A 25484-nucleotide genomic window follows, 5' to 3' on the forward strand; every position below is an offset into this window, starting at 1 on the left:
ATTTGTTTTCTCCTCTCTGCCTCCATTTCCTCCTCTGTTCCTTGCCAAAGAGCTGGGGTTGGAATGCTGAGGGTGGCGGGGCAACAGGAGGCTTGCTTGGGTCTGACGTGTGGTCAACCTTTCTTTGGATGAAAGGCAGTGGACAGGACATCAGCCAAGACCACTGTGCTCCAAGAGTCGCCAGCAGCATTTTCTCCACATCCCGTTATCGAGGTGAGAGCCCAAGTGCCAGGAGCACTGCACGGAGAGATCTGCCTGAGAAATGCTCTTCCTATTATGGCTCCACAACCTTTGTCTTCAGAGAAAAAGCAGGATTCTCTGATACTCAAAAGTAGACAAACTAAGCCAGGGATTTAGCTCAGTGGTTCTGCTGCCTGCCTTGCAAGCACAAGGTCCTGAGTTCGATCCCTGGTACCAAAAAATAAAAATAAAAATAAAATAAATAGTAGACAAACTAGGTAGGCTGTTTAAAAAAACATGTGGAATTTTAAAAATTCATTTTCTAACTTGTTAATGTGCTATGTCTTAAAACTTAATTAACTATTTGGCATATTTCTTTCTAGTATCAAGGTGAAAACTCTGTAAAGTATTTGTGAGTTGTCACCTTCATATTCTGTGTTTTACACTGGCCATTTCAAAGCCTGAATGTCTCCTGGCAGCAGAACACACAACTACCCAAGGTCCTCCTACCAGGTGCGGCTTTTCTCTCGAAGGACCCCTTTAGCTTCCCCCGGGGCTCTCTCACCCCCAGCGTGGAATAATGTTGGAGCCCAGCGTCCATGCAAAGTCCCACACATGACTTCTGTGTAGACTGAGCTTCTTGACCAGGGCACGAGGAACTACAGCCTGCGGCCGAAGCCGTCCCCGTGCTTATTTTTATATAGCACAACAATTAAAAGTGGTTTCCATACTTGAAACAGCTGGAAAACCATCAAAAGAAGAATATTAATTATTAGGAAATGAAAATTATATAACTAAGATTTCAGTGGCAACAAAAAGTGTTACTGGAACAGAGCCACACTGGCTAATTTATATATTGTCTCTTGCTGTTTTTCTGCTGCAGCAGCAGTTTTGTAGTGGCAGTGAGACTTCGAGTCCACAGACCCTCAGATATTTACTACCTGGGCCTTTACTAAAAACGTGTGCCCATCTTTTTGGCAGAGAAATTGTTTTTGAAGATGACCATTTCTCTTTAAAGAGAAACATGACCTAAAAGCTTTGCAGTGTCTCCACTTACTGTGCTATCTATTGCATATTCCTTCTGACTATCTTATTTTTTCCATGTTACACACAATATACTGGGAAAATTTAAGCTGATTACAGAAATTTCCTTTCAGTTATCAAACAAGGTACACTTTGTGTTCTTTTAGGAACAGGCATGAATAAATCATCTTTACACAGCAGTTCACAATTTCAATCCTAACGCAAAGACGAAATAAAACATGAGATGTGAAGTCATTTTGGGATGTGTATCTCAATAATAAAAAAAAAAAAATCAATGTAGAAAATACCTTAGGAAATAAATCCCCTTTTCTTAACCAGTGAAATTAAAAACAGAATTCCCATGGTGGAAGGAATGTTGGATGATAATTAACCAAATATAAAGGAGTAAGGACTTCGGTTTATGCATCAAGTCTCCTTTTTCACGTATGTGTGGTGTATGTGTGCATGTGTGTGATACCATTTTGATATTAAAGAGTCAGGACTCTCCAAGGGTCAGGCACCACTGCAGATGTGAAAGGAGAATTAAAGGCAGAAATACAAGGTCATCCCAGGACATTGAAGAGCAGCTGAGACAGAAAGTGCTGCATCTTGGGGAAGAACAGACAGCATGGAGGAGCTCATTGGGACAGTAATTCAACCATAAACCTCCGTCACACCTCAGACTGTTCCAAGAACCGTCTGACCACTGGGAATGTAGCAAGTGAATAACAGACACAAAGATGTTCTTCAAAAACCCACAGTCTGGTGGCAAATACACACCATTGCTCAGCTGGTAAAACAATTCAGCGAGTGCCAGGTTGCCGAAGGGACCTTTATGAGGAAATGGCTGATGGCCCGGAGGGGAGGAAGGAAGCCTTGGTGGCTGACTGTGTGCTGGGGTTGGGTAGACATGTAAAGCTCAAGAAGAGGGAACTTGCCAGGGAATTGGCTCAGAGGTTCTGCCGGCTTCCTTGCAAGCGCAAGGTCCTGAGTTCGATCCCTGGTACCAAACAAAACAAAACAAAACAAAAAAAAGAGGGAGCTGCCTGTGGGGACCCAGAAGTGTGACCCCAATAATGCCTCAAGAGTATCAGAATGGTGATGGGAAGAGGAAGGGCATCCTGAGCGGGGGATGAATTGGCACAGGCAAGGTTATGACATGTTAAAGAAATGGTAATGAATGTACAGGGCAGAGTTTAGGCAGAGTGAAAGGCTGGAATGACAGTGGATGCTGAGAGATAGGAATCTGGAGAACGATCCAATTTGGAACATGGAAATGTAAGTTGGATCTCTTTTCATTAGACATAATAGTGGACAGTGTGGACATGGATAAGTTTTCCTGGAGAGAGAATACAATGTCCTGATTGGTTTATTCAACAAATATCAGTCCAGCGCTATTACATGTCAAGCACAGTTGAGGTACTGGAAACACATCTGGGAACAAATAGTTAAACTCACTGCCCACATGAGACTGGCATAGAATCTGGAGAGCCAGAGAGACAAGGAACAACCAGGCACAAATAGGCTAAATGTTGGTGATGATAAATGACATGAGCAAGAAGGACGGGGTTAGGCTGGGAAACTCTTCTGAACAGAAAAAGCTTCTTTGATAAATGGGCAGATACATGGGAGAACTGAGATGAGGAGCTGTCAGATATTGAGGGGTGGCAGAAAAGAGCTGAGAAAGAGCACTCAGGAAACGTTCACTTTTAGAGAGAAAAGATAAACAAACAGAGAAAGATACCAAAAAATATTTTTTTCTTTTCTTTTTCCTTTCTCCTTCTTCCTCCCTCCTCACCATAGATAAATAGATAGATGGATGGATGGACAGACAGACAGACAGACAGATTCAGGAACAAAAGTCCTAATGAGAAAATGGTTTCATAAGGAGTAATTTTCCCTCAGAAGGGTCTGTCCTCTGCACCCCACCTAAAGAAATCCAAGCCCCCTCTCTGTTATATCATCTTACATAGGTTTCTGCAGTTTCACATGGGCTTGCTCATTTTCTGTCTCTCACGCTAGATTGTAAGCTCCAAAAAGAGTGGCGTGATCCCTACTTACTCTTGTGTGCTAGGATCTTAGCATGTAGTGGATTTCATACAATAACTGTTCCCCCTTTAAATAAATGAAGTTTGCACAGGGGTCAGTAGCATGCAGGGGAGTTAATATGACCAAACTGACATTAAGCAAACAAGTCTGCTTTTCAGTGTACTTTGATAAGTCGTTTAATTTCTCTTCAATTTGATCATTCCTAAAAATCAATAGCCTTTCATGAGGATTAAGCCAGACATAATTAGTTCATGTCTTACACACAGTAAGATGCAATATGTGATGATTTTCTTTTATTCTTTTATATTACCTTTCTCTAATGCAAGTAAAGTACAGTAGAAGACTCAAAGTCTCTAACGCAAGTAAAGTACAGTAGAAGACTCAAAGTTTACAGAGGAAGTCATTACATATAAAGAGATCACAATTCAGTGAGAAGTGTATTTCTTGGAAATAAACACACTCTAAGATCAAACTGAATGCTGTATTTCATTATGGCAGGTCATATGTAGTTAAAAAAAAAGTATGCCAACCGCTACTTCGCTATGCCTATATAGCCTAAATCATAAAACAATAAACTTACTTTTTTCTTAAATTGTTACTTATAAATATATTTCCATATTTTTAAAGTTTTATGATATTTTTGAAATATTCAGTATTTTCAGAACATATTTTAAGGACAATAAAGGTTGTCCTATTTAGTCAGAATATCATTCCATCTTAGCAATAATAAGAAAAGTATTTGAGAGTTAGGGAAAATCAAAAGACAAATAATTAGGCTATGAATCTGGGAAAAGCAAAAAGAAAGTATACAGAAAAAAATGAGAGATATTTACACTCAAAATAATGGATACATATTTTTCAAAAGGAAGAATATCCGTACTTCAGAGAGGAATACTGGAGTTCAAATACATTTTGAAGATTATTATAAAAACATTTACAGTGACAAAGAAAATGCTTCAGTATATACTGGCCTCATTTATATATAACCCTGACCAATTTTGGAACCCTATGTGTATTTTTTAATGGATCAGGTTTTGTTTAAATTCAGATTATACAAAATATTCTTAATATCCATTTGGAAATGTAACCTGTTATCCAATAGAACTCATTCTCTTATGACTGTTCAGCCTCCTCAATTATAACATTTTATTTATAATCTTCAGCCATGACTTAAACATAATATTGTGCCCTGTATAAAATGAAATACTTTTTATTTTTTTCTTGAATTGGCTTTATTGATTTGCAGCACTATGGATTGAACCCAGGGACTTCCCACTAAGCTACAGCCCCAGCCCCTTTGTTTTTAACATTAATTTTATTGGTACACTATTGCAACACATAATGATCACATTCATCGTAGGGAATTTGGACCTGTACGTAATATATCTTAATTCATTTTTTCCCATTCCCTCCTCATCAATCCTCCTCATCAATCTTCTTCCCCCCTCCACTTATAAAACTTTGTTTCCATTGTTTTCCTTCCATTCTTTTTTATGTTTTTATCCCTAGTCCCTGACTTCCCTTATCCCTCCCCCAACCCTTGTCTCCCTTCTCCTTCGAACATTTTCTTCCTACTTTTCAATATCTATCCTTAATTTTGGTTCTTATTTACCCTTTGAGCTTCTCACATAAGAGAAACAATGAGATATTTAAAATTCTGTTCTCAAGATGCCTCCATTTACCTAAAATGTACCAATAAATTTAATGAATAAAAAAAGAAAGTATCATTGTTCTTTAATGTGACTTTGAAAAATATACTTAATTCTCCCCTATGCTCAAAGGATAACTCATTTCTGGTTCAAATACTACTAAATATTTTACAAATTGTACATGCAAACACATATTGACACCTTTCATACATACAGTTTCTTTTTCACTGACCCAGACAGAAGACCAAATTAAAGGAAACACATTAAACTACCATTATTAGAAATTATTTACATTTAAAATCTCTATATGAAAATTTTAAGTAGATTACAAAAGCAAAAAAGGAGTTTTTGACTGCTGAAGAGACTTCAGTTAAGGACTGGAATATAGCAATTCTACAGAAATCTTTGCTGCATCTATAAAGATAATTGACAGAATTCTGCAGACCACAGTGGCTATATTATCAAACTAAATCACCTAAGAAAGCTGGGTGGTGACTAATGACAAGTAAATACATGGGAGAGAAGAGCAGCTTCTGAAGAGAGCAAGTACCATTGACATTTTTGTGGATTTAACTGTCATTACACAGGCAACAGTGTCACTCACTGCTTTTACAACAGTGCACACTTGGCTTCTAGAGAAGCCATATTATCTGTCCAGAAGCCCAGGATCGGGATCAGCTCTGAAATACACAGTAAGCATGATACCCAGATTTTAAAAAAAATGTAGGGTACAACGTGAATTTTGGTAATTTTCATATAAGTTCTGTGTACAGGTAGAAAATGGCCGAGGTGGTGGAGGAAGTCACACATGCAGTAAGAAGCAGGGCCCGAGCCTGGTCCTGGGATTGTCAGTTACCACAGAGAGCCCACTCTTGCAAGTGCTGAGCATGTACAAGCATTAATCCTGACCGTAACGTCCAGAGAGGATATTAGCTTTAGAAAGGAACAGGAATCTAGCGATGAGTGAATTTACAGGGCCAGTTAGTCATGGCACTGCCCAAGTCTTCAGCACACATGTCTGGTTCAAAGCTATGTGTTTAAAAAAAGAAATAAAACAGATCCCTGCTTGCATGCACAATGTGAAAGTACCAGGTTTTAATCTGAGTCAGATTTTTCAGTCAGATTAGAACATTCTTATTTGGGATTTAGTGAGAAATCTCGGTGTAACCCAATGAAATAAGATTTTGTAAAAGGGAGACCATGAAAACAGAAAAAAAAATGAAAACTTGTTAGGAGAGAGGCAGCGCCTCTTTTCAGTGGTTATAGTTACAAGAAGCAGACACTATTGCCATGGAGACAAGCAATTATTGCCATAGAAACAGTTGAAGCAGGATTATTTTTCCTATTCACACAAACTCACAGTGACATCCTTGTAATTCAGTAGAAGAGCAAAATCAGAAAGAATGTGTACAGTATGGCAATTTTACTAATTCCACATGTTTACCGTACTGCATAAACCAGTAGAGACCAGAAGCGATATTCTATAAAATCCAAATTTGGGTTTCAGTAGGCTTTAGATTGTATCTTTCTGTTTCTGCTTTTAAGGGTGCATCTATCAGATTCTGAAGGAATTTGTCGCAAACAAAAGAACCAAGTCACCCTGGGAAGAGCTGTAGCTCCAATACCTTTTATATACAAATTCTCCAGGGAAACAGAAAGCCATTTAGCTTCACAGATGGTTTGTTTGCTCAGTCCTGTCTCCTACAGCCTCTCCGAAAGTCTCTGCCAAATCTGCTAAACTGAGCTAAAGCACCAACTTGCCTGTATGCAAAGTTCCTCTTCACAGTTCCCTCAGGTGCAGATGCCTCCAATAATTTCTTTGCAGAAATTCAAGTCCCTTATGAATAATAAAGAAAACTCAAGCCCAAAGTTTTTATGGCTGTCTACATGTCAACATATTAGAACCTCAGTGATTTCCAGCCTGTATTCTTACTAGAAACCATAGCTTTCTATTGAAGACAGCTTTCACAATCCATGTCCAACACAGCAGGACACACTGCTAATACAGCTTCACCAATACCATTTCTGTCACACACTGCTTCCTGCAGGCCACTTACTCTTTCCCTGGCACATACAACTACGGTAGATGTCACCTTTTTCTCTGTTTTTCCTGTTGGTGTTCCAAAAGCTGTTGCACATCTTTGTGCTTCTTATATGTCATGAGTTTTGTGTGATTTCTTTAGGTTTCTTTAGAACATGAGCTTTCCCCAAGTAAATACGAAAATGAAGAAGTGATGGGCCTTCGAGGCAAAGATTTGTTAACTGTATTTACACATTCTCCTCTAGACAGTTACACAAGGGATGGAGAATGAATGAATGAATAACAACGAAGTTCACAATATCTTCATGGGCCAAGATGTATTATAAAATGTGGAATTAGCCATGAAAACAATGTTAAATGTTTAATAAAGTAGCTGTAAATGAAAATTACTATTACTACACAAGAAAACAAGTGGTCAGGAGTTATGTGTCTTTGCAAAAACACAAAACATGTGAGTAAGATTTCCCTAGAGTCCCATAAAAAAAATACACTGAATTTTGTTGTATAACCAAGTAGGTTAGTTTGTGGTTGGGTGAGTAAGATAATGAAACAAATCTTTAACTTTCATCTACTGAGACGTAAAGAGAGAAAAATGCATCTGCTCTGAACAGGGAGCACTGAGGTGGGACCAGGAATGCGGGTGCCACATCTCCTGTGCCTGCAGTAAGCTCCTTAGGAGGAAATAGTGTCCTGAATATCAGTGAAAGCATTCCTTTGGGAAGTGCTAGAGAATATAAGTGTTGCTCTATCCTAATTTTTCTTGGAACGCCTGAGGAATAAGGAGAAAAGTAAAAACGCTTTCCTATCTATTGTGTTCTAATGTCACTTCTGAAGAGTTCTTTGTAAGAAGGGAAAGGGAAAAAATATGAGAAAAGGAAATAATAGAAACAAAGTCTTTGTAAATAGGGAAGGGTGGAGGGGTTGAAGGGAGGGCAGGGGAATGGGAAAAAATAAGAACCAAGATACATCATGTAAAGGTGCAAGCTCCCAATGATGAATGTAAATGTATTGTATACCTACCTAAAATGTACCAATAAAATAATTTAAGGGAAAAAAAAGGTCACTACTGGATATTTATGCAGCGGTCAGGGTGCAGTCCCAACCTGCCTGGGCCTGGTGAGCACAGGTCTGGAGACCAGCACCGGGGCCTACTCCCCATCCTCAGATCTGCTCTCTGGTGCTGCTCCCCACTTTGCTTGCTTTACTTCCCAGCGCTGCTTCCCCAGGCACTCTGGCCATGGTCTCCCTGCTTAGAGCGTGCCATTCACAGACTGAAGCTGAGCCAACTAAACCTGTCCTCTTTTAAACTGTGGGGTTTTGGAACTGTGCTTTGGTGACAAGAAAGTTGGCTAATAAACAACACATATATTCTATTCTTTACTGTTTCTTTATTTTTATTTATTTAGATGTGGGTCTTTTTATGTTGCCCAGGCTTGAACTCCTGTCTCAACCTATCCTCCTGCTCCAGCTTCCCACCTGCATGGTGCACAACACCACTCCCAGATCTGATTCTCTTCTTTCATATCAATTAACTAAGTGAGGATAAAGGAGCAAAAACTAGTAAGTACAGATCTGGAGACTATAGGATACTATAAGTTGGCATAATATAGGAATAAAACAGGAAAACTTTAGGGCACTTAGGTTATTCAGAACAAGAAAGCATGAATATTAAATATGTTTTAGAGTGTTTTTCAGGGAAAAGAAGCATCATCTAATAATGGCTTCATGAATAATCTGTCCTTGAGTGTGGCTGTATAAAACAGATTCAATCAACTTACAAGTCTTATGCAACTGTTTTCACCCCAGTTAACTTCCAGAACAATACAAGCCTGCTGTCATTGGAAACATCATAACATGATGAACATTTTCTACATTAAGTCCATTATAGTAGAGATACAGATATTTTTCAAAAATCTTTCCAACTTAGATAATATTTTTGCAGAAATGAGCTGATTAGCTTATTGATGGACATGGTTGAGTTCTTTGACTCTTGAGGCACCATGTTTTACAAGTGGAAGAAGAAAAGAATGGTCTTCATTTGTTAATTGGCAGCTAAATCTGAGTTACAGCTTCACAAAATCATTTTAATGAATAACTTCATTCTGGCTGTTGATAAAGGATTCAGATGGTGGCTTCTAAGGATAACATTGTTTAATCTCCTTGGGAAGAGTAAGAATAAAATGAACTTAAGCTGCAAGTGTAAGGGCTTGTGTTGGATGTGGGGAAGAGAATATATGGAAAATAAACCAAAATGAGCTTGCTTTGGACTCTAGACCTTACTGGTATTAAAATGGTCGTGGGAGTAGCCTGTCTGACTTCTGTGACTGGGTGTTTAGAGAGCTTTGGGGACATTTCCTTAACCTCATCCTCTTTCACAGCCCATTTATAACCAGTAGTGGACTCTGTCCAATTAGCTATTACAATAACATCTCGCTATTTCCACTGTCACTTGGTCCAAGCCCCAGTGTCTTTTCACCCAGCTATGACAAAAAGCACCTCATTGCTTTCACTATATCCAGGGCTGCCTCTGTGGTTTACTACTCCCCACTGTGTGGCAGAATGGCCCCCGTAGAACACAAATCAGATTTCATCATTCTTCTGCTCAAATCCTCTGGCTTTCCTACCTCCTAGTCTGACCTTCAGCCAAATGCCTTCCAGTCTCACTTCCTGCCCTTTCTTTCAAAACATCCCCTCCCGCAGTTTCTCTCTCAGCCACTCCAGCACCAATGGCTTTGGCTTGTTCTTCTAAAACACGGAGTAGACGGGTGCGCCTTGGTCTTTGCCCGTGTTGCGCTTCTGTGTGAAGCCTCATGGCCCCACATGTCACTGTGCCCCTTGCCCTGGAGGTGGTCAGCTCTATGCTCAAACTTCACTTCACTGATCAGAGGCCTTTTCTGACCACCTCACCCAATCTGACAGTGACACTCCTGTCCTTCCCTGTCTTCTCTGCACAGCAATCATAACCATGGGGCATGTCAGAGCTGGTGTTTGTGTGACATGCCTCTCCCTACTATGAAGCAGAAGTTCCATAGGAGTAGGAGCTTTGTATAACTTGTGTATTGAGAAATCCTCAAAGCCTAAAAGAGAACATGGGACGTCATTACTGAATGAAGGGCTGGGAACTTTGCAGTGGATTAAACCCCTGAATTACGGTATCACTGATCTTTTTCTGATGCTAGGGGCCACCTTAATGGAGAACTCCCAGTCGGGTGGAAAGCAGCCCATCCACGCTCCTGGAGTAGTTTGTATTCCTGGTTCCCAGAAGCATCTGATAACGCTGTTGATCTGTGTCGGCCTCCATGGCCAATCTTTTGGAATAGGTGGATTATGGTGAACACCATCCAATCATTTCCATTAAACGAGAATTAATCAGACAACTCAGCACTGTACCTCATTCCATGGCCTAGCTTAAAACAGTACATTAACTAGTCATTTGCTTATGAGAACTAGTATGCTAGACCACAAAGAAGCTGATACTTTCAGCTTTTTCTTTCTGACCTAAAGAAAAACACCCCTTTGCTAAAGAAAAACACTCCAGGTGTCTAGCAAGAGAAGTAGAGAGGCAAAGGGCGGAGGAGGACCTCGCACTCCACACTCATGTCTAGCTAGCTGAGTGGATATTGAGGCTACAAATAAACAGAGGAGATGCTAACTTGTATATTTTGGGGTCTTGTTGTCAACTGATGATTGTCTTATTTTTAAAGAAACAAAGTTAAGCAAGTGATAGAGACGTGTGAGCCACAGAACTAAACAGTGATAATAAGGAAAATAACCCTAGAAAGAGAAGTCACCCCATTTTGATAATGCTATTGTCAGACTGAAAGTGGATTCAACAAAGAACAAGATGTTATTTCAAAGAAATGATTCACTTAACCAGCAAACTTAAGAAAACACAGATTTGCTGTTGATGAAGAAGCAATGCAGAGAAAAAATTGTGCTATGGCATCATTCAGGCTGAATGTGGATTCAACTTGAGAAAACAACAAATATAAATGTTCATTCTGACAAGCTCAATATTTCATACTTCTAAACCAAGAACAGATAGTAGTGACAGTTTGGTAAAGAAAAATAACTTTAATGTTCCCAAGGTATCAGCTTTATTAGTTTACTGGAAAAAAATGACACTATACTTTCTAGAATCTTAAAGCTTTTAGGGTTTTTACCAGACCAATATTTTAAATTCCTTACAACAAATAATTATTTGGAACTATAATAAGGCCAAAACTCTTTTCTTTTAAGTCGATATTGTCAAGTTTGAATAATTTGTAAGGAACGGTTGTGAGATAGCAACAGGTACTGTATCAAAATACTAAGGGTGCGATCCATTGAAACCATCTAAAACTTGTGAATTTAGATACTGCTTACTATGCCTGCATTTTTCCTGGGGAGTTTTCATGTTATACAATCAATAATCACATAATGATTTTTCTTAACTGTAAAACTTGAAAAACTTGATCCTGGCTGGAATATATATTCTGAACTCTTCTCTCCCTCTTATTAACTACATGACAGAGACTTTGTATTATTTTGTTCTGGAATTCCTTAAACCTATCATCTTTACTCATTTGTCCTGATACCCGCCCTGACTCATTGTTTTTAATGTAGGCATCACTTTACGTCTTTCCTCTGTTATTACTGTTTTGATTGCTGAGCAAACTCATATGGCTTTAACCATCACTTTGTGTAGTTGATCATCAAATGTGTATTTATAGATTTGACTTTTCTACTTAAACCCAAGGTCTCATTTTAGTGTTCACTTGGGACTCTATTGCCTAAATATCAATATTTAAGAGCTACTTTCAAATATCTGTCAAAGAAATATAACTTTAATTCTTCTCTTCTTTCTTCCACCCCAGTCAGTTATGGAAATCCTATCAATTAGAACCTCACATAGCATTCTCATCTTCATGCCCACATTTTGCTTTCTGATCGTGCTGCTACTACTTCAAGTGGGGAGCATTTATCATGGCATGTAAACTTGACTAGATTAACAAATGCCTAGGATCAGCTGGGTGTGGTGCATGCCTGTAATCCTAGCACTCAGGAGGCTGAGGCAGAAGGATTGCTACAAGTTTGAGGGCAGCCTGGGCTACACAGTGAGTTCAAGGTCAGCTTGCACTACATAGTGAGATCCTGCCTCAAAAATGGCTAGGGCATTAATGAAGCAGACTTCTGGGCAGATCGTGAAGGCCTGGCCTTGGAATCATGTCTGGTTTTTCCTTGGCTCCTTCCTCCCTGGAGCTGCTCCCCTAAACTGCTTCCTGTTCACCATGAGCTAAGCCACTTTGTTCCCCACACTTTTCCACTATAACATTTCTGTCTTGAAGCCAGTCATTCATGGGCTGAATCCTCTGAGACAGAAGCCAAATTAAACTTCTCCTTTAAGTAGTGAGTGTTAGTATTGTGCTCCTGCGATGAGAAAGCTGATGAATCACACATAATTTCATTATCTCCTGCAAGGATTTCAGTAAAAAGCCTTTACTTCCATGTAGACTAATTATGCTCAAAGTCTTTCCCAATATCTATGAATTCTGCCTTCTGCCATAACATATGTTCTATCAATGCACGTATCTTACTGTGTCAACCTTCAAGAATCTCTTAATATCTTCAGACTCCAGAAACACAGCTTTCAAATGTTACTTCACTTCCTTCACCTCAATACACATGTAATTTTATCAAAAGAGGCCACTTACTCCTAAACATAATCACAGGTTTGATATCTCTTTACCATCTTTGCCGTAAGAAGGTTCTAGAATATAACTATGTACTCCTCACAGTCCTTCATATTGAGTTGCCCACAGTCCAGCCATCTTTCAAAGACCACATGACATGCTTCCTACTCTAAGCAATTTGTCTTGATTTTTACATAATATATTTTTTCCTATAATGAATCTCTAACAGGTGGTTTGTAGGCACAAACCAAAGTGTAACTGGTATTTCTTTATTTATTGTTTTATATCGGTGACTAAACTGCAACCTGCTTGCAGGTTAAGCAATTATTCATTTATTGTAATGATCTGAATCACTTAGTAAAAGTTTTGCTTAAAAATAAAAGTTTTGCTTAGAGTGAAGGATAAATTATTTTTGTTTTTAACTGAACAGTCAGTAGGCTAACAACATTTAATACATCAGTGACCTCCTTTTATTCAGTTCAATGTGTCCAATTCTCATTCCAAGCCTAAAATTAAAGCAATTAATTTCTAAAGAGTAGGCTATTCTTGCTAACAAATAGAGCAAATGTAATGTGCTACATGAAGCTATTGTTGAAAATGTATGACTGACATAAAACATAATACACAGTACAAAATACTCCAATGCAACTTTAGGCAAATCCTTAGAATACACAGATCCATGCTGGTGCCCTGTCATTCTAATTATATCAGACCTCATGCATTCTTTCTGTCTTTGGAACTGCAGAAGACAGGGTGTCAAATAATGTGCTTTGTTCCTCACGGGTGCTTTGTTTTCTTTATGTTATTGCCTCCAAAGATCCAAATATTTCCAAGCCATGAAATTCATATTTATCATTTAATTGCATTTTAGCATGCAATAAATGAAAAAATGTCGAAGGAGTGGGCGGTTTCAAGAAAGACAGTGGTTAGCAACATGGTCCTTTTCCAAAGGGAAAGCAGTGAGAGAAATGCTGGCTTCCCAGGGGCTGAGGAGGAGGAGACTGTGGAGAGAAACTACAGAGAGAAAGTAACTCTTCAAATAAATTTGTTGAGGAAAAATAACATTCCTTTTGGTTAAAGAAAAATAACTTTTTTAATAACTCTTATTGAGTAATAGAAACCTATTTCCCTGACCTAATTGATAATAATTCTTAAAATTTTGACATTGAAAAATGTGTATTTTTTCCTAAAACAAAGCACTTATGTGGCTTATAACATTTAGAAGCATATTTAATATTTAGAAGGATATTTAAAATTGTAGAATTCAATTTTACAATAAAATAAAGCACACTGAAAATTGAAATCTCTCTGTGGCCTATCTAGTTTTCATGTGCATTCATTCCTTCTGTAGTTATACAAACTATTTAATGTTTAGACTCTAGTGTGTGTTCCTTAACTCATATGTATAATTTCCACATTTCTAGTTTTGAATGTCATAGTCATACATAAGCATTAAAAATAAACATTCTATTGAAGCTCAAATATTTTATAAGTGCATTGATTTAATATTGTGTAGAACTACTTTTCCTGAGCCTGTATTAAATATTTTGAAATCACAAAGCTTTTGAACAACTGACTAAAACTATGCATGTTTTCCCTACAAAATTGTACACATATGTATATATAGCAAAATGTCCATAGATATCTTAGCATATAAGAGAATTTCATTATCAAAAGCTGTTACAGATGGAGATGTTTTCCAGATAAAAGAAGCTTCAGAAGTTTTCATTTGAGCTATTTTTGAAAAAAATCTAAGATACACTACTTGTCTTCCCTCCATTGTAATCAGATGATAGGAACTTTTATCTTGATTAATTAAGACCATGGTTTTAAACATAAATTTTTGCCTTTGGTCTTAAGACTACAAAGGTGAAGTATGAGCAGTCATTTATCTCCACAATCTGGACTCCACTCAGCTGAATCACTTAGTACTTTCTTTTCCGTATCATTCTAGCATTTCATCTATTCTCTTTCCTACATATGTACCACTAAGAGCACCGTCTCAGTTTTTATCTCATTCTGTCTAAACAAGGAACCAGAAAACAGAAATGTTAAAATTGTTTTAAAAGTTTAAATAAAGTTGGTTTTCAGTGAGTTTCTGAGACTCTTATTAGATGATGTAGTCATTTTGCCATTATGTTCAACTCTCTCTGACACAATGGCTTTATGAAAAAATAATCTGCATTCTGTGCTGGTTAATCTTGATTGTTAACTTGACTGGATTAAGAGACTTCAGGAAAGGTGACTGGATTATAAGAGCACTAACTTACTTCATCAATGGTTTAGCCCACTGATGAATTCGTACCTGAATGAGCTATTGAGGTGGAGCTTAGTTGGAGAAATGAGTCATGGGAATGTGATCCTAGGGACAATATCTGATATTTATGCCTGGTCCCTTTCTCTCAGCTCTTTTCAACATGCTTTGCTTCCTGGCTGCTATGAGTGGAGCAGCTTTCATCTGCCATGAGGTCTCTGCCTTAGTGCTTGAGACCATTGACTGAGACCTCTAAAACCATGAGCCAAATAGACCTCTCATTTAATTTGAGGGTGTCAGGCATTTTGTCCCAACAACAGAAGAAATGACCAATACACATTCTTTCTAAATGACATGAGGATCTTCTGGGGCTCCTAATGAGTCTTAATCCAACATGCTTTAAAGAGGATGCCCACAAGAAATAAACAACTTTTCTTCATTTCCTAGACTGTATTCAACTCGAGTCTTTGTTCTTATGTGCATGCTTACATGGGTATGTGTTCAGCATCACTAGTTTAATGTTGGTTAATTAATATTTGGAATTCAAATGTAAGAAAAGTTCCTGCCAACTCACATTTCACAATTTGCCATTATAAAATATTCTGTTTGTCTTTACTGGAAAACATTGGAAATATCAGACAAAGCAGTAGATTCACATTTTACACATACCCGAATCAAATTGGCTAACATGAAGTGCATTAATTCTAAGTATTCATTATTCATATTTTTCAATTCAATAATAGTAATTATACTTTGGAAAATTCCTAAATATTATGGAAATAACCTTCAGTTCTAGTCACCAAAAATACTAAGTCAGCCTGTGGGCCAGAGAATTTAGGGCAAGGAATAATAAGTAAGATCAGTTTTAAATAGCCAGTATATTAATGCTTGGGACTATTTTTCACACAACATAAAGTTGTTACTACATAAGCATTCAAGACAGTAGACAATCACATTGCCTTTACACAAGATGTGAAGGCAATGTAAAATACGGCTTTATTTGAAGCACTAAATTGCTTTGAGTTATGGATAATGTATGGCTTAAAGTTTAGTAATATTAAAGGAAGCAGGCAAACCTAAGCAGCATAACCTTATTGCAAAATTTTGAAATATAATTTTAAGTCAAAAGAAAGGAAAGATGACTAAACACTTATTTATTATGGAGGATTAACTTACGGATATTAATAGAACTTTTATTGCAAATAATGCTAGTACCATAGATAATTTTTTTTTTTTGGTACCGGGGATTGAACTTGGGTCCTTGTGGTTGTGAGGCAGGCAGCGGAACCACTGAGCTAAATCCCTGGCCCAGTACTATAGATAATTTAATGTGCTATTACTCTGAAACACCTTACTGGCTGTCCAATTTTAAATTTATTAGATTCTTAGATGGCCTTCTGTTCTTTTATAAGATTTTCCAAACACATTCTGAACTAATGTTAGGTATTGGTCTGATAGTATTTTATATTAGTAATGCCTTTTAAAATTAAACATTAACTCTAAAAAAGAAGAAAACAATAGTTCTTTTTTTTTCATTCCTCAGCTTTAATTGTAGTGTTTATTTCCCTTCATAATTCCTTTCTCATCCACAGATGGTAGAGACGTCACAGGGCCCTTAGGAGGAGGTCTGCAGCTTGGAGAACCAGCATTGCTGAAATCGAACTTGGTTCTTCCTTCCCTGTGCCCTAAAATGCACAGCCAACATACTAACCCTTTCTGTCAGATTTTGTTTCTTTCATTTGCCCAGTCATTTATGCAACGGACATTTAGTTTAGATTTCCTCTGATTTCCGAATTCATTCTTCAACAAAGGTAATATCTTTGCTACCTTTCTATTCTCTTTGCCTTTGGATGGGTCCTAAACCAGCACAAGACTGTGAATGCTCAATGTGGAGGGCAGCTTGGGTCCTGAGGTTGGCTCAGTGGGTTTATTAAGGCACTGGCCTTACTGATAAGGCTTTGTGCTCAGTACAGAAGGGATGAGGAGAATGAAATATCTCCAGACATATGGGCTTTTCTATTTGATGTTTTCCCATTTATGTCTCATATAGACTTCTCTCAACTGAAGAACATGACCAGTAGTTAGCTGTATCCCGTTAGCACTTGTAGCCCAGGCTGGCCTTGAACTTCTGGCTATCCTCCTGTCTCAGCCTCCCCAGTGCTGGGACTACAGACATGCACCACTACTGCACCACCACACCTGGCCTCTAAGACCATTCTGATGAAAGATATCCTTTTATCAAATGAGTTCCTGTAGGATTTAAGGGCTTAGAAGAAATCGAGCATAAAATGAACCACTCAAATCCATAATCATAAATAATCATTTTCTGTACCAGTTAAACCATCCAAGGGGATTAATCAAGGTAGATGCCTTCCTGATTCAGAAACTAAAGCATAAACATCTGTGAATAAGAGTGTAGGGTAAAATACATTCATGTAAATGCACTATTATTTGGAGTTCAGTGGCCTTACATGAAGACTATTAAAGCAATGAAGAAAACCTCTCTGAATCACAGTTACATCATGAGAGGAAGTTTTAAATAAACAAGCAAATTTTAAACATATAAATTAATATATATATATAAAGTAAGATTATCTCTGCACTGCTGACAACTTATAACTACAAAGATAAACATTCCATTTGAGTAATATAATTGCTGTTGGCTCAATATAATTGTGATGTTTAAAAGTCTGCGCAAGGCCTGCTGCTCTGGGTAACTCCACCTGTTATGAGAGACATGTGAAAGGCAGCTAGAGGCAGGAATATGCTTTCACTTCATGTGTTCAGCATCGCAGAATCCACTAGAGGGATCTGAGGGATCCACTCTGTTCCAGAAAGTATTTAGGAACACAGAAGGGACAGCAGTTTTCCTCATGATCCCCAAAGACACCTGAAATATTCCATGCAGACCCAGCACCCGTGTGGGATACCTAGTGAGAAAGTAACTCCGTGTCCTTGTGAACAGCAAGTAGGGGAAAAGGAAGGCTAATTTGTCCCTAGATCACATATACATGCATATGAGGAGCCTTTGCAAATCACAAAGGAAAGGCACATCCTCTGTACATATATATGTACAGAACATACAAGGCAGCTACAGGCTTCCATACAAATGCATGCAGCTAGTGAAAAATGCATGTATGTTTATGCATGTATATGTGTGTGCATGTATGTAGATATGCGCATATGTACACACACAATGTAAATGGAGCTGGGCCCATCTAAAGATCACACACTTAGTATCCATAATATATTTATTCAGATATACTTAAAGATACAAATAAGATACTACACTTGAAAGTGTACCACACAGATATTTGCAACTTTTCATTTTTTAATTTCAGAAAGACTTTGGGAAAAATAATCCTACTTCTTACCTACATTTCCAGTCATTAAATATGAATTCTGAAAGTCCATCATCCCCATTCCAACAATGTGTATAAAATCTTCAATCACCTGCATTAACTCTATGGAGCCTGGATAAATCTAGAAAGATAAGCAAAAGTTAGATAGAATAAAAGGTCCATATAATGGAATACAGAAATAGGTGAAAAAAATTCTACATAATGAGATTGTAAACGAACTGTTTTATTTGAAGAAATGTCTGCGATGGGCAACAGCTATAGTTCTGAATTAATAGTTGAGAATAAAACCTGGTGTCAGACAGCAAGAACTTTGGAAGTGATAGGAAGCACTAATTAATCCCCCATAAACCTAGGGAAACTCAAAGTATCTAACAGATTGTCTACTCAAAAACAGCACAGCTTTACTTTGGATGGACACTTTCTCTTACTTAAACATAACATAGAACAAACATTGAAATTGGACAATTAACATTTTTAGCTTAGGGTCTCTATGGGAGGATACAGGAACAAAAAAGTAAACATTATTGTTATCATGAAGATATTTACAAGGCATTCCATCCATTGCATAATAAATATCTTGAGAAAAACATTTATTTCTAATAATATTGGTCAATGTAAAAATTAGAAATGATTGTAGCAGCTCTAGTCTAGATAATTTACATCCACAGTTAGTTGCAAGTTCTACACTTCCTAAAGACTTGGGAGAACATATCCTATTTCCTTTCTAAGCTTTCAATCATTAAATAGAAATTCTGAACGCTCATCCTCCCTTCTCTAAAAACGTGTGGGGAACTTCTGTTGGATCTACAGATTTCGGCTACTACTGTTTTTCCTTGTTCCTCTGTAGGCGTGCTCCAGTATGTGCAGTACAAAAAATACAAATTAAAAATTTTCCCTGTCAGGAACAGGCTACTCCTCCTTCACTCTCTCTTCCCTTAGAATGTGTATTTTAGAAAACAAACAATTGTCAAGGTCTTTCCCTGTTTCTTTGAAATGTATGTGAATTTTTTCATAGAGGAAATTAAACCCAAGGACTTCATATTGAGCTACATTCCCAGGACTTTCTAATTTTACTTTTTATCTTAAGACAGGTTTCCTTAAATTGCTAAATTGCCCAGGGTGGGCTTGAACTTGGGATCCTCAAGCCTCAGCCTCCCAGGGTGCTGGGATTAGATGCCCAGCAATGTAAATCTTTTTAAAAACTAGAAAGCTTCTTACCTGCTTAAAGACTCAGTAATGTCTGTCTTGGAAATGTAAACATCAAAAAAGACAAGGCAGTCTCTGAGTTTCTACAGAGGACAGGGGCAATCATCGGTGACTACTGGCCTGAGATTGCAAAACTGCCCTGTCTTGAAGATACAAGAAACTTCTTTCCCTTTGTGTAAAGCCAACCGACTGAAGAGACTCTGACCCCTCCTGCTACCAAAGGGATTTACGGTGATGAGCAGCTGACATATGGTGCTGTTAAACCTTTTACTCCAGGACTAGTTATTGTTTATCTGTTCTGTAAAGGGCCTCCACATAAATATTTTCGGTGTCTCAGATCATGCAGGTCTCTCCTGGGACAAGTCAACTCCGTCTTCCTGCCATCCAATCAACCCTAGGTAATATGTGCACAAACAGACAGAGCTGCTTCCAAAACATTTACAAAATAAACTTTAGACTGGACTTGCTTCACTAGCTGCTGCTCCTCACCCCTGCCCTGGAAATGGGAATTTCAGTATAAGGATGAAAGAAAGAGTAAAACCTGAGACTGAGAAGGCTTCTCTGGTCTAAAGTGGACTTGTTGACTCAGTTGTGTGTATAAAATAGTGCTATCTACAATGCAATCTCTTTCCCACTTTGGTATGCTAAATTTTTAGTAGGATGCTTTGTCTAAGCGTATTTTGGTCCTTTAGAACTGGGATGGGTGGGTAACTAAGGAGTTGTGGAATGGCTGTGTTTATGGTTCAAAACTAAATGTTGTTTGTAAAAACTTCTGACATGGATTGGTTTACTTTAATCAGCTAGTTTTCTAAAAAACTGTACATGCTGAATTCTATTTTTTGTTTTTCTTCTTTTAAGGCTATTCCTCTAAAATAAGTGAAAAGGATCACAAGGAATATTTTGGCTCAGTTTTAAACCACCCTTATTCAGAAGTCCTCCTTCTATGCCACAAAATTAGAGATCCATGTACCATATGGCTATAATTACAACACCACCTTTTAGTGCCAGCTACAAAATAGGTTTTTTAAAAATTTGTCTGTTTTACATTTAAAAAAAGCATTAAGGATCACTAGTACTGAAAGAATATTTGAAAAATACCATAAGGCTAGAGCTGATTTCAAATCACGAATTGCCATTATGGATTCATGATTTTTCAATTGATGAGTTCTGCCGCCATTCATTATTTGCTCATGTTGTGACCTCCCCATGAAAACCACCATGTGATGAACTGCAGCCTTGCTTTAAATAGGTATCATAGGTTTGCCTGTCCTAAATACACCCATAATTACTGGGCTCCGGTTTCTAGAAAGATGTGCTTTGCCTGTCCAGCTGCATTCTAGAGAAAGACACCGCTTCCTTACAGTCCCTGTACGAGGCTATCCTTTGGACGACGGCCAAGGACATGGGATAATTCAGACCAGCAGAAAAGCCAGATCAGGCTTTTAAATCACAGGCTGACTTCTTCCTTGCTATGGCCAGAAGCACAGTCTGCACCTGATAATGAGGTGTGCCACTCAAGGCTCCTTTTAGAGCTCTATCAGAATGGGGACAAAGGGCGTGCATTCCTCCTGAAGGTCTAGAATATGATTATTATAAAAGGAAAATGACTAGATGGTTCATCTGATCCCGAGTAAATATTTGTTCTTTTTTCCAGATTCCCTTTCTCTTAGGATTTTTAACAAGGGTCATGTAGAAACCTTAAAGAAGTATAGCCTTTAGCTGAATTAAACTTCCATAGCATTTTAAAAATGTGATTATTCTCCCTTTTTGACCTGAAATGACACTTTTTCTATAATTAAAAAAAAACGTATTAATCATGCCAAAGAATATAGCAGGAGGCTAATTCAAGATATGTAAAAATAATAACTAAACCAATCATATTTTTTGCTATACTGGTATTTTACAAGATCACTTGATTTCTCAAAAATTATCACTTTACAATCTCAAATTACTCAAGTTTTTTTATGATTTCAGAAGAGCAAGCTATTCATATTGCTGTGTATTTTTCACATTTTATTTATCCAACTTCATTTCAAATTCTGTAGGCTTACCTGCTGGGCATCTTCCCATTTTTCCTTGTTTTCTTCATCTAGGAGGTTGCTAACTATTTGAAAGAAGTTCTGTAAATTAAATTAGATAAAAAGTTTCAATATTACATGAGATAATATACTTTTCTAACAACATTCATTTTGGATGATTATGTGGACAAAATATTAACTCTGTGCAATATTATTTTATGATCCCAACATATTCTAAAATCTCCAAGGACCATTTACAGCATCGTAATTCTAGGATTTCTACAAAACTTTATATCCTCATCCCCAGAAGCAATTAGAATAGGCATAACACTTTCACTCACAATTATTTTTCCATTATATTCTCTACATTCTATTCTGCCATGTCACTGCGCAATTATTCCTTACAAACAACTTTTATTCCTTCTTTAATGAAAGTTGCCTGCGTTGTCTTACTACAAGTTATCCTATTAACTGAAAACCATGATTATTACTTATATTATTGTTCCAAAGAACAATAGTGAGACCATGGCCTGTGAGCATAGCCATGGTGAGATGGGATCCCTCAGTTAGAATCCTGGCTCCACCTTTTCTGGCTATTATATTTTTAGTTTTACAACTAAAATTAGTTTTAGATAATATTAAATAAAATTATCTAAGTTTTTGGCAAATAGCAGCTGATAAATGTTTTATAAGTCTTATTTATTTTTGAATTATTACTCTTCACTCCTGACTTTTCCCAGCAAGCTAAGATGGAGGAACGAGCAGATCTATAAAACTCCACGCTCCAAATCTGTGCATCTCCCTGGTCCCCAACTAACCAGTGGTTTTCTCTTCAACTAGAATTAACCACATGAATGTTTGACTTTTTCCCTCTCTGTGCAGACAAGCACATTTTTCTGTTCATAATGGACACACTGACAGTTAGCACTCACTTCAACTCACTGCCCTTTCCACACAGGAGGGCTTTTAACCAGAGAGACTTCTGTCATTTCACAACACCCTGTGCTGTCAAGATAAGAGCCAGGAGTGGAAAAGCGAGTGGGTGTTGAAGACAAGCATGACTTGGGGTTACAGGAGACCTACGAAGTGCCCAGGGAGGGCCTGATGTCCCCCTGTAGCCACACGGAGAGTGGCTGGTCCTGTCCTCAGAAGCCATCCTGTCTAACAGGGCCATAGGTAACTTAGCAGGAGCACTGCCCAATACCAACACATTAGCTTAGGATGAGACTCGCTCGGAGACAGGAATAATAATTTGTTAGCCTCCTCTGTCTTCTTCCCCATGTAGCTTTTCAAAGCAAGCATTTGCTCTCATTCCAAATAAATTCACCTGGGTGCTTTTAGATGAAAACCAAAGCTGCTTCATTTCCTCTACTCATGTGTTTTGAAGCTGTTAGTATCTATATTTAATTGCTCTATTTGTGCTATTTATTTTAATAGTTCCTGGCAATCACATGGCTGCAAAATGGTTGGAGTCATAACCGCTATAAAAGTTCCAAAAACTGCAAGTCTGTTTTAGACTCATTTTCAACTCTTTTAACCTTTTTGTACTGCCAGACATTTTTTCCACTTAAAATTTCTTGCTTGGAGAGTTAACATTTTAAGGGCTTAGTCCATTGAGCTGTAACTCTACCTATGGGCAGAAAAAATTAACCTTCCAAGTTTTGCAACTGCCCACGGCTGGTTAACTCAGTAGGGAACACGGTGTTAATGAGGTAAAAGTTGCAAGCTTCATCCCTGTGTGTGCCAGTTAGCTCACTGAGGTCTGCGTCTGCATCTTAACCCCCGCCGACTTTCATACAAAATGCACACTGCTGCTAATAAGAGACACCGAGAGTATGGAAGCAATGTGTGCAAATGTGTCTCCCTTTCTGAAGAAAACATTTCTCAGAGCCTGTTTTGCTGATAGCAGGTCAGTAACTTCTTGCTGTACGTGAAGGCCACAGTACACACACAGTTCACTGATGGAAATAATACATTCAGAGTTCAGTTTTTTAAAAAATCACTAAAGAGCAATCATGAAAATAGAAATTGGGCCTGGGATTTAGCTCAGTGGTTCTGCCACCTGTCTCACAAGTACAAGGTCCGGAGTTCGATTCCCAGTACCAAAAAAAAAAAAAAAAAAGAAATTATTAAAATAAACATTAAAGTAACTGACGTAGAGTATGAGAAACTATTTTCCAAGGCCAATGAATGGGATGTTAACTAAATTAGAGTGAGAAGGTCCTACAGGATAAAGTCTCATGTGATCTCGCTTTGGGCTGTGCTGCAGAATGACCAGCGCTGCAGCTCAGACTCCTGCAGGCCATGCAGGTGTACCGTGAGCTAAGCTCCAATGGGTAGGGTGGTAAGAGGGATGATTATGAGGAAGCCAGTCTTTCTTGTTCACCATGACATTCTCAGCCTGCATAATGCCTCTCCTACAGCAGAGATTTAATGAAGTTCTAGACTAAGGAGGGAAGTGGCAAGGTCAGGGACCCCAAGCTTTCTCAAATGATTCAGCAGCATTCGTCTGGGTTGATTCTGCCGTAACGTGTCTCACACACACTACAAAACATGCATATTAGTGTTAATTGGGGTATATATTTATTCAGTTTGATTTCTGCTCAAAGATCAGTTATTTCTTTACCTATTTTTTTAAAATTGGACTTTTTTTTTTTGGTACTGGGGATCGAACTCGGATCCTTGCGCTTGTGAGGTAGGCAGCGGAACCACTGAGCTAAATCCCCAGCCCTAGATCAGACTCTTAGAACAAGAGACCAAACAGTATTTTGAAGAGGAGATGCATTATATTCATTTCACTTGACTGAATATTTAAACAAAGTATAAAGCTACTTCCACAGCACCAGTACTACTTGCTAGTGTCCTTTAGGAATTCAGTGAGTGGTGATATATCACTCTTTTGATTTATGGATCGCGTCATTTATATCAGCCCCTGGAATGCATCAGATAGATTCTATTTTTCTTTGCTTAAATCTGTCCTCATTCCTATAACTTATATCATTTGAAAAACTGCATGTCCTTGGCAGAGTCTGAGTTACTTGCAGACTGAATTTAGCAGATCTGGATTACAATATTCTCCATGAATTATAAAATGTGTGGTCCTGGTAAATGGTGTCCACCCAATGCATTATTTCCCAAATCTGTAAGACAGGAATAATAGCAAGTTGGCAGAGCTACTGTGAAGCTTACAAGTGATTCTTAACACAATCCCTAATCCATAGTAAGTACTTCATCAATGGAAGCTTTATGGTTTTATTCCCTGTACATTATCTTTTTCATGACTGGATGCATGATTTGTATTTATAGCCCCATCATGGCAAATATGCTTCTATTATGTTGATGTGTTAAAGTGGCACTTTCTACTACCCCTTTTAACGTGTCTTCCTCTCTTAGCCAAACGTAGAGTACAGCACTTATTCATCACTACCTTCTAGGCCTATAATTTATTCCATAGAAATCTCTCCTTCCTAAGAATGTGTTACATTAGGAGAGATTTTCAGTGTAGTGATTGTCAGACAACTACTAAGTGAGACACACTGCTCCAAATCATTTTGGGACACAAAAATCAAAGAGGTGTGACTTTTTGCATTTTTCTTTGCAGGATATTTGAGAATCAGTGAAGTAAGTGTATGCTACAAAGAGAAGCATAAATGTTTCTATAACTTTCAAAGTGCAGGTCCTAGATTTGGATCTAGGACACACACAAAAAAATTAAAAACACATTTTAGGCACTTAGCTCTTGCTGAACGCCTCCTTGTGGAAATAAAATTGCAGATTAGGCTGCTGATTTGAGATATCTGAGCCACGGGATATTTGTTCTCCTCCATCTTACCCAGCAGCAAGTAGGGCTGAAGTTGTGAACTAATTATATTGGCCTGGACTAGAAATACAGGTGTCACTCTAAGAATGACTTTCAGGCTAAACAAGGAAGCAGGGACAAGCCATTGGGATACAGAGGCAGAGTGCAGGAGAGATAGTCGATTCAATTTACAGATCAGCTGATGGCTGCAAAGCCATGTGATCTAGCCTC

General features: G+C 38.0%; 1 protein-coding gene across 5 annotated transcripts in view; it reads right to left on the reverse strand.

Moving 5' to 3' along the window:
• Adgrb3 (adhesion G protein-coupled receptor B3) overlaps positions 1 to 25484 on the reverse strand; it is a 697560-nt gene that overhangs the window by 325903 nt on the left and 346173 nt on the right. For all 5 annotated transcript variants that reach the window (XM_013072656.3, XM_004846114.4, XM_087204896.1 and 2 more), the window contains 2 exons: positions 21488 to 21556; positions 18243 to 18351 (listed from right to left, as the gene is read on the reverse strand). In XM_013072656.3, coding sequence (XP_012928110.1) covers positions 18243 to 18351; positions 21488 to 21556 — 178 coding nt within the window. The remainder of the gene's footprint in view (positions 1 to 18242; positions 18352 to 21487; positions 21557 to 25484) is intronic.

Source organism: Heterocephalus glaber, unplaced genomic scaffold (assembly GCF_053883595.1).
Source record: "Heterocephalus glaber isolate CG9 unplaced genomic scaffold, H.glaber_assembly_v1.0 deba00000594, whole genome shotgun sequence".
In the NCBI taxonomy this organism is placed as follows: Eukaryota; Metazoa; Chordata; class Mammalia; order Rodentia; family Bathyergidae; genus Heterocephalus; species Heterocephalus glaber.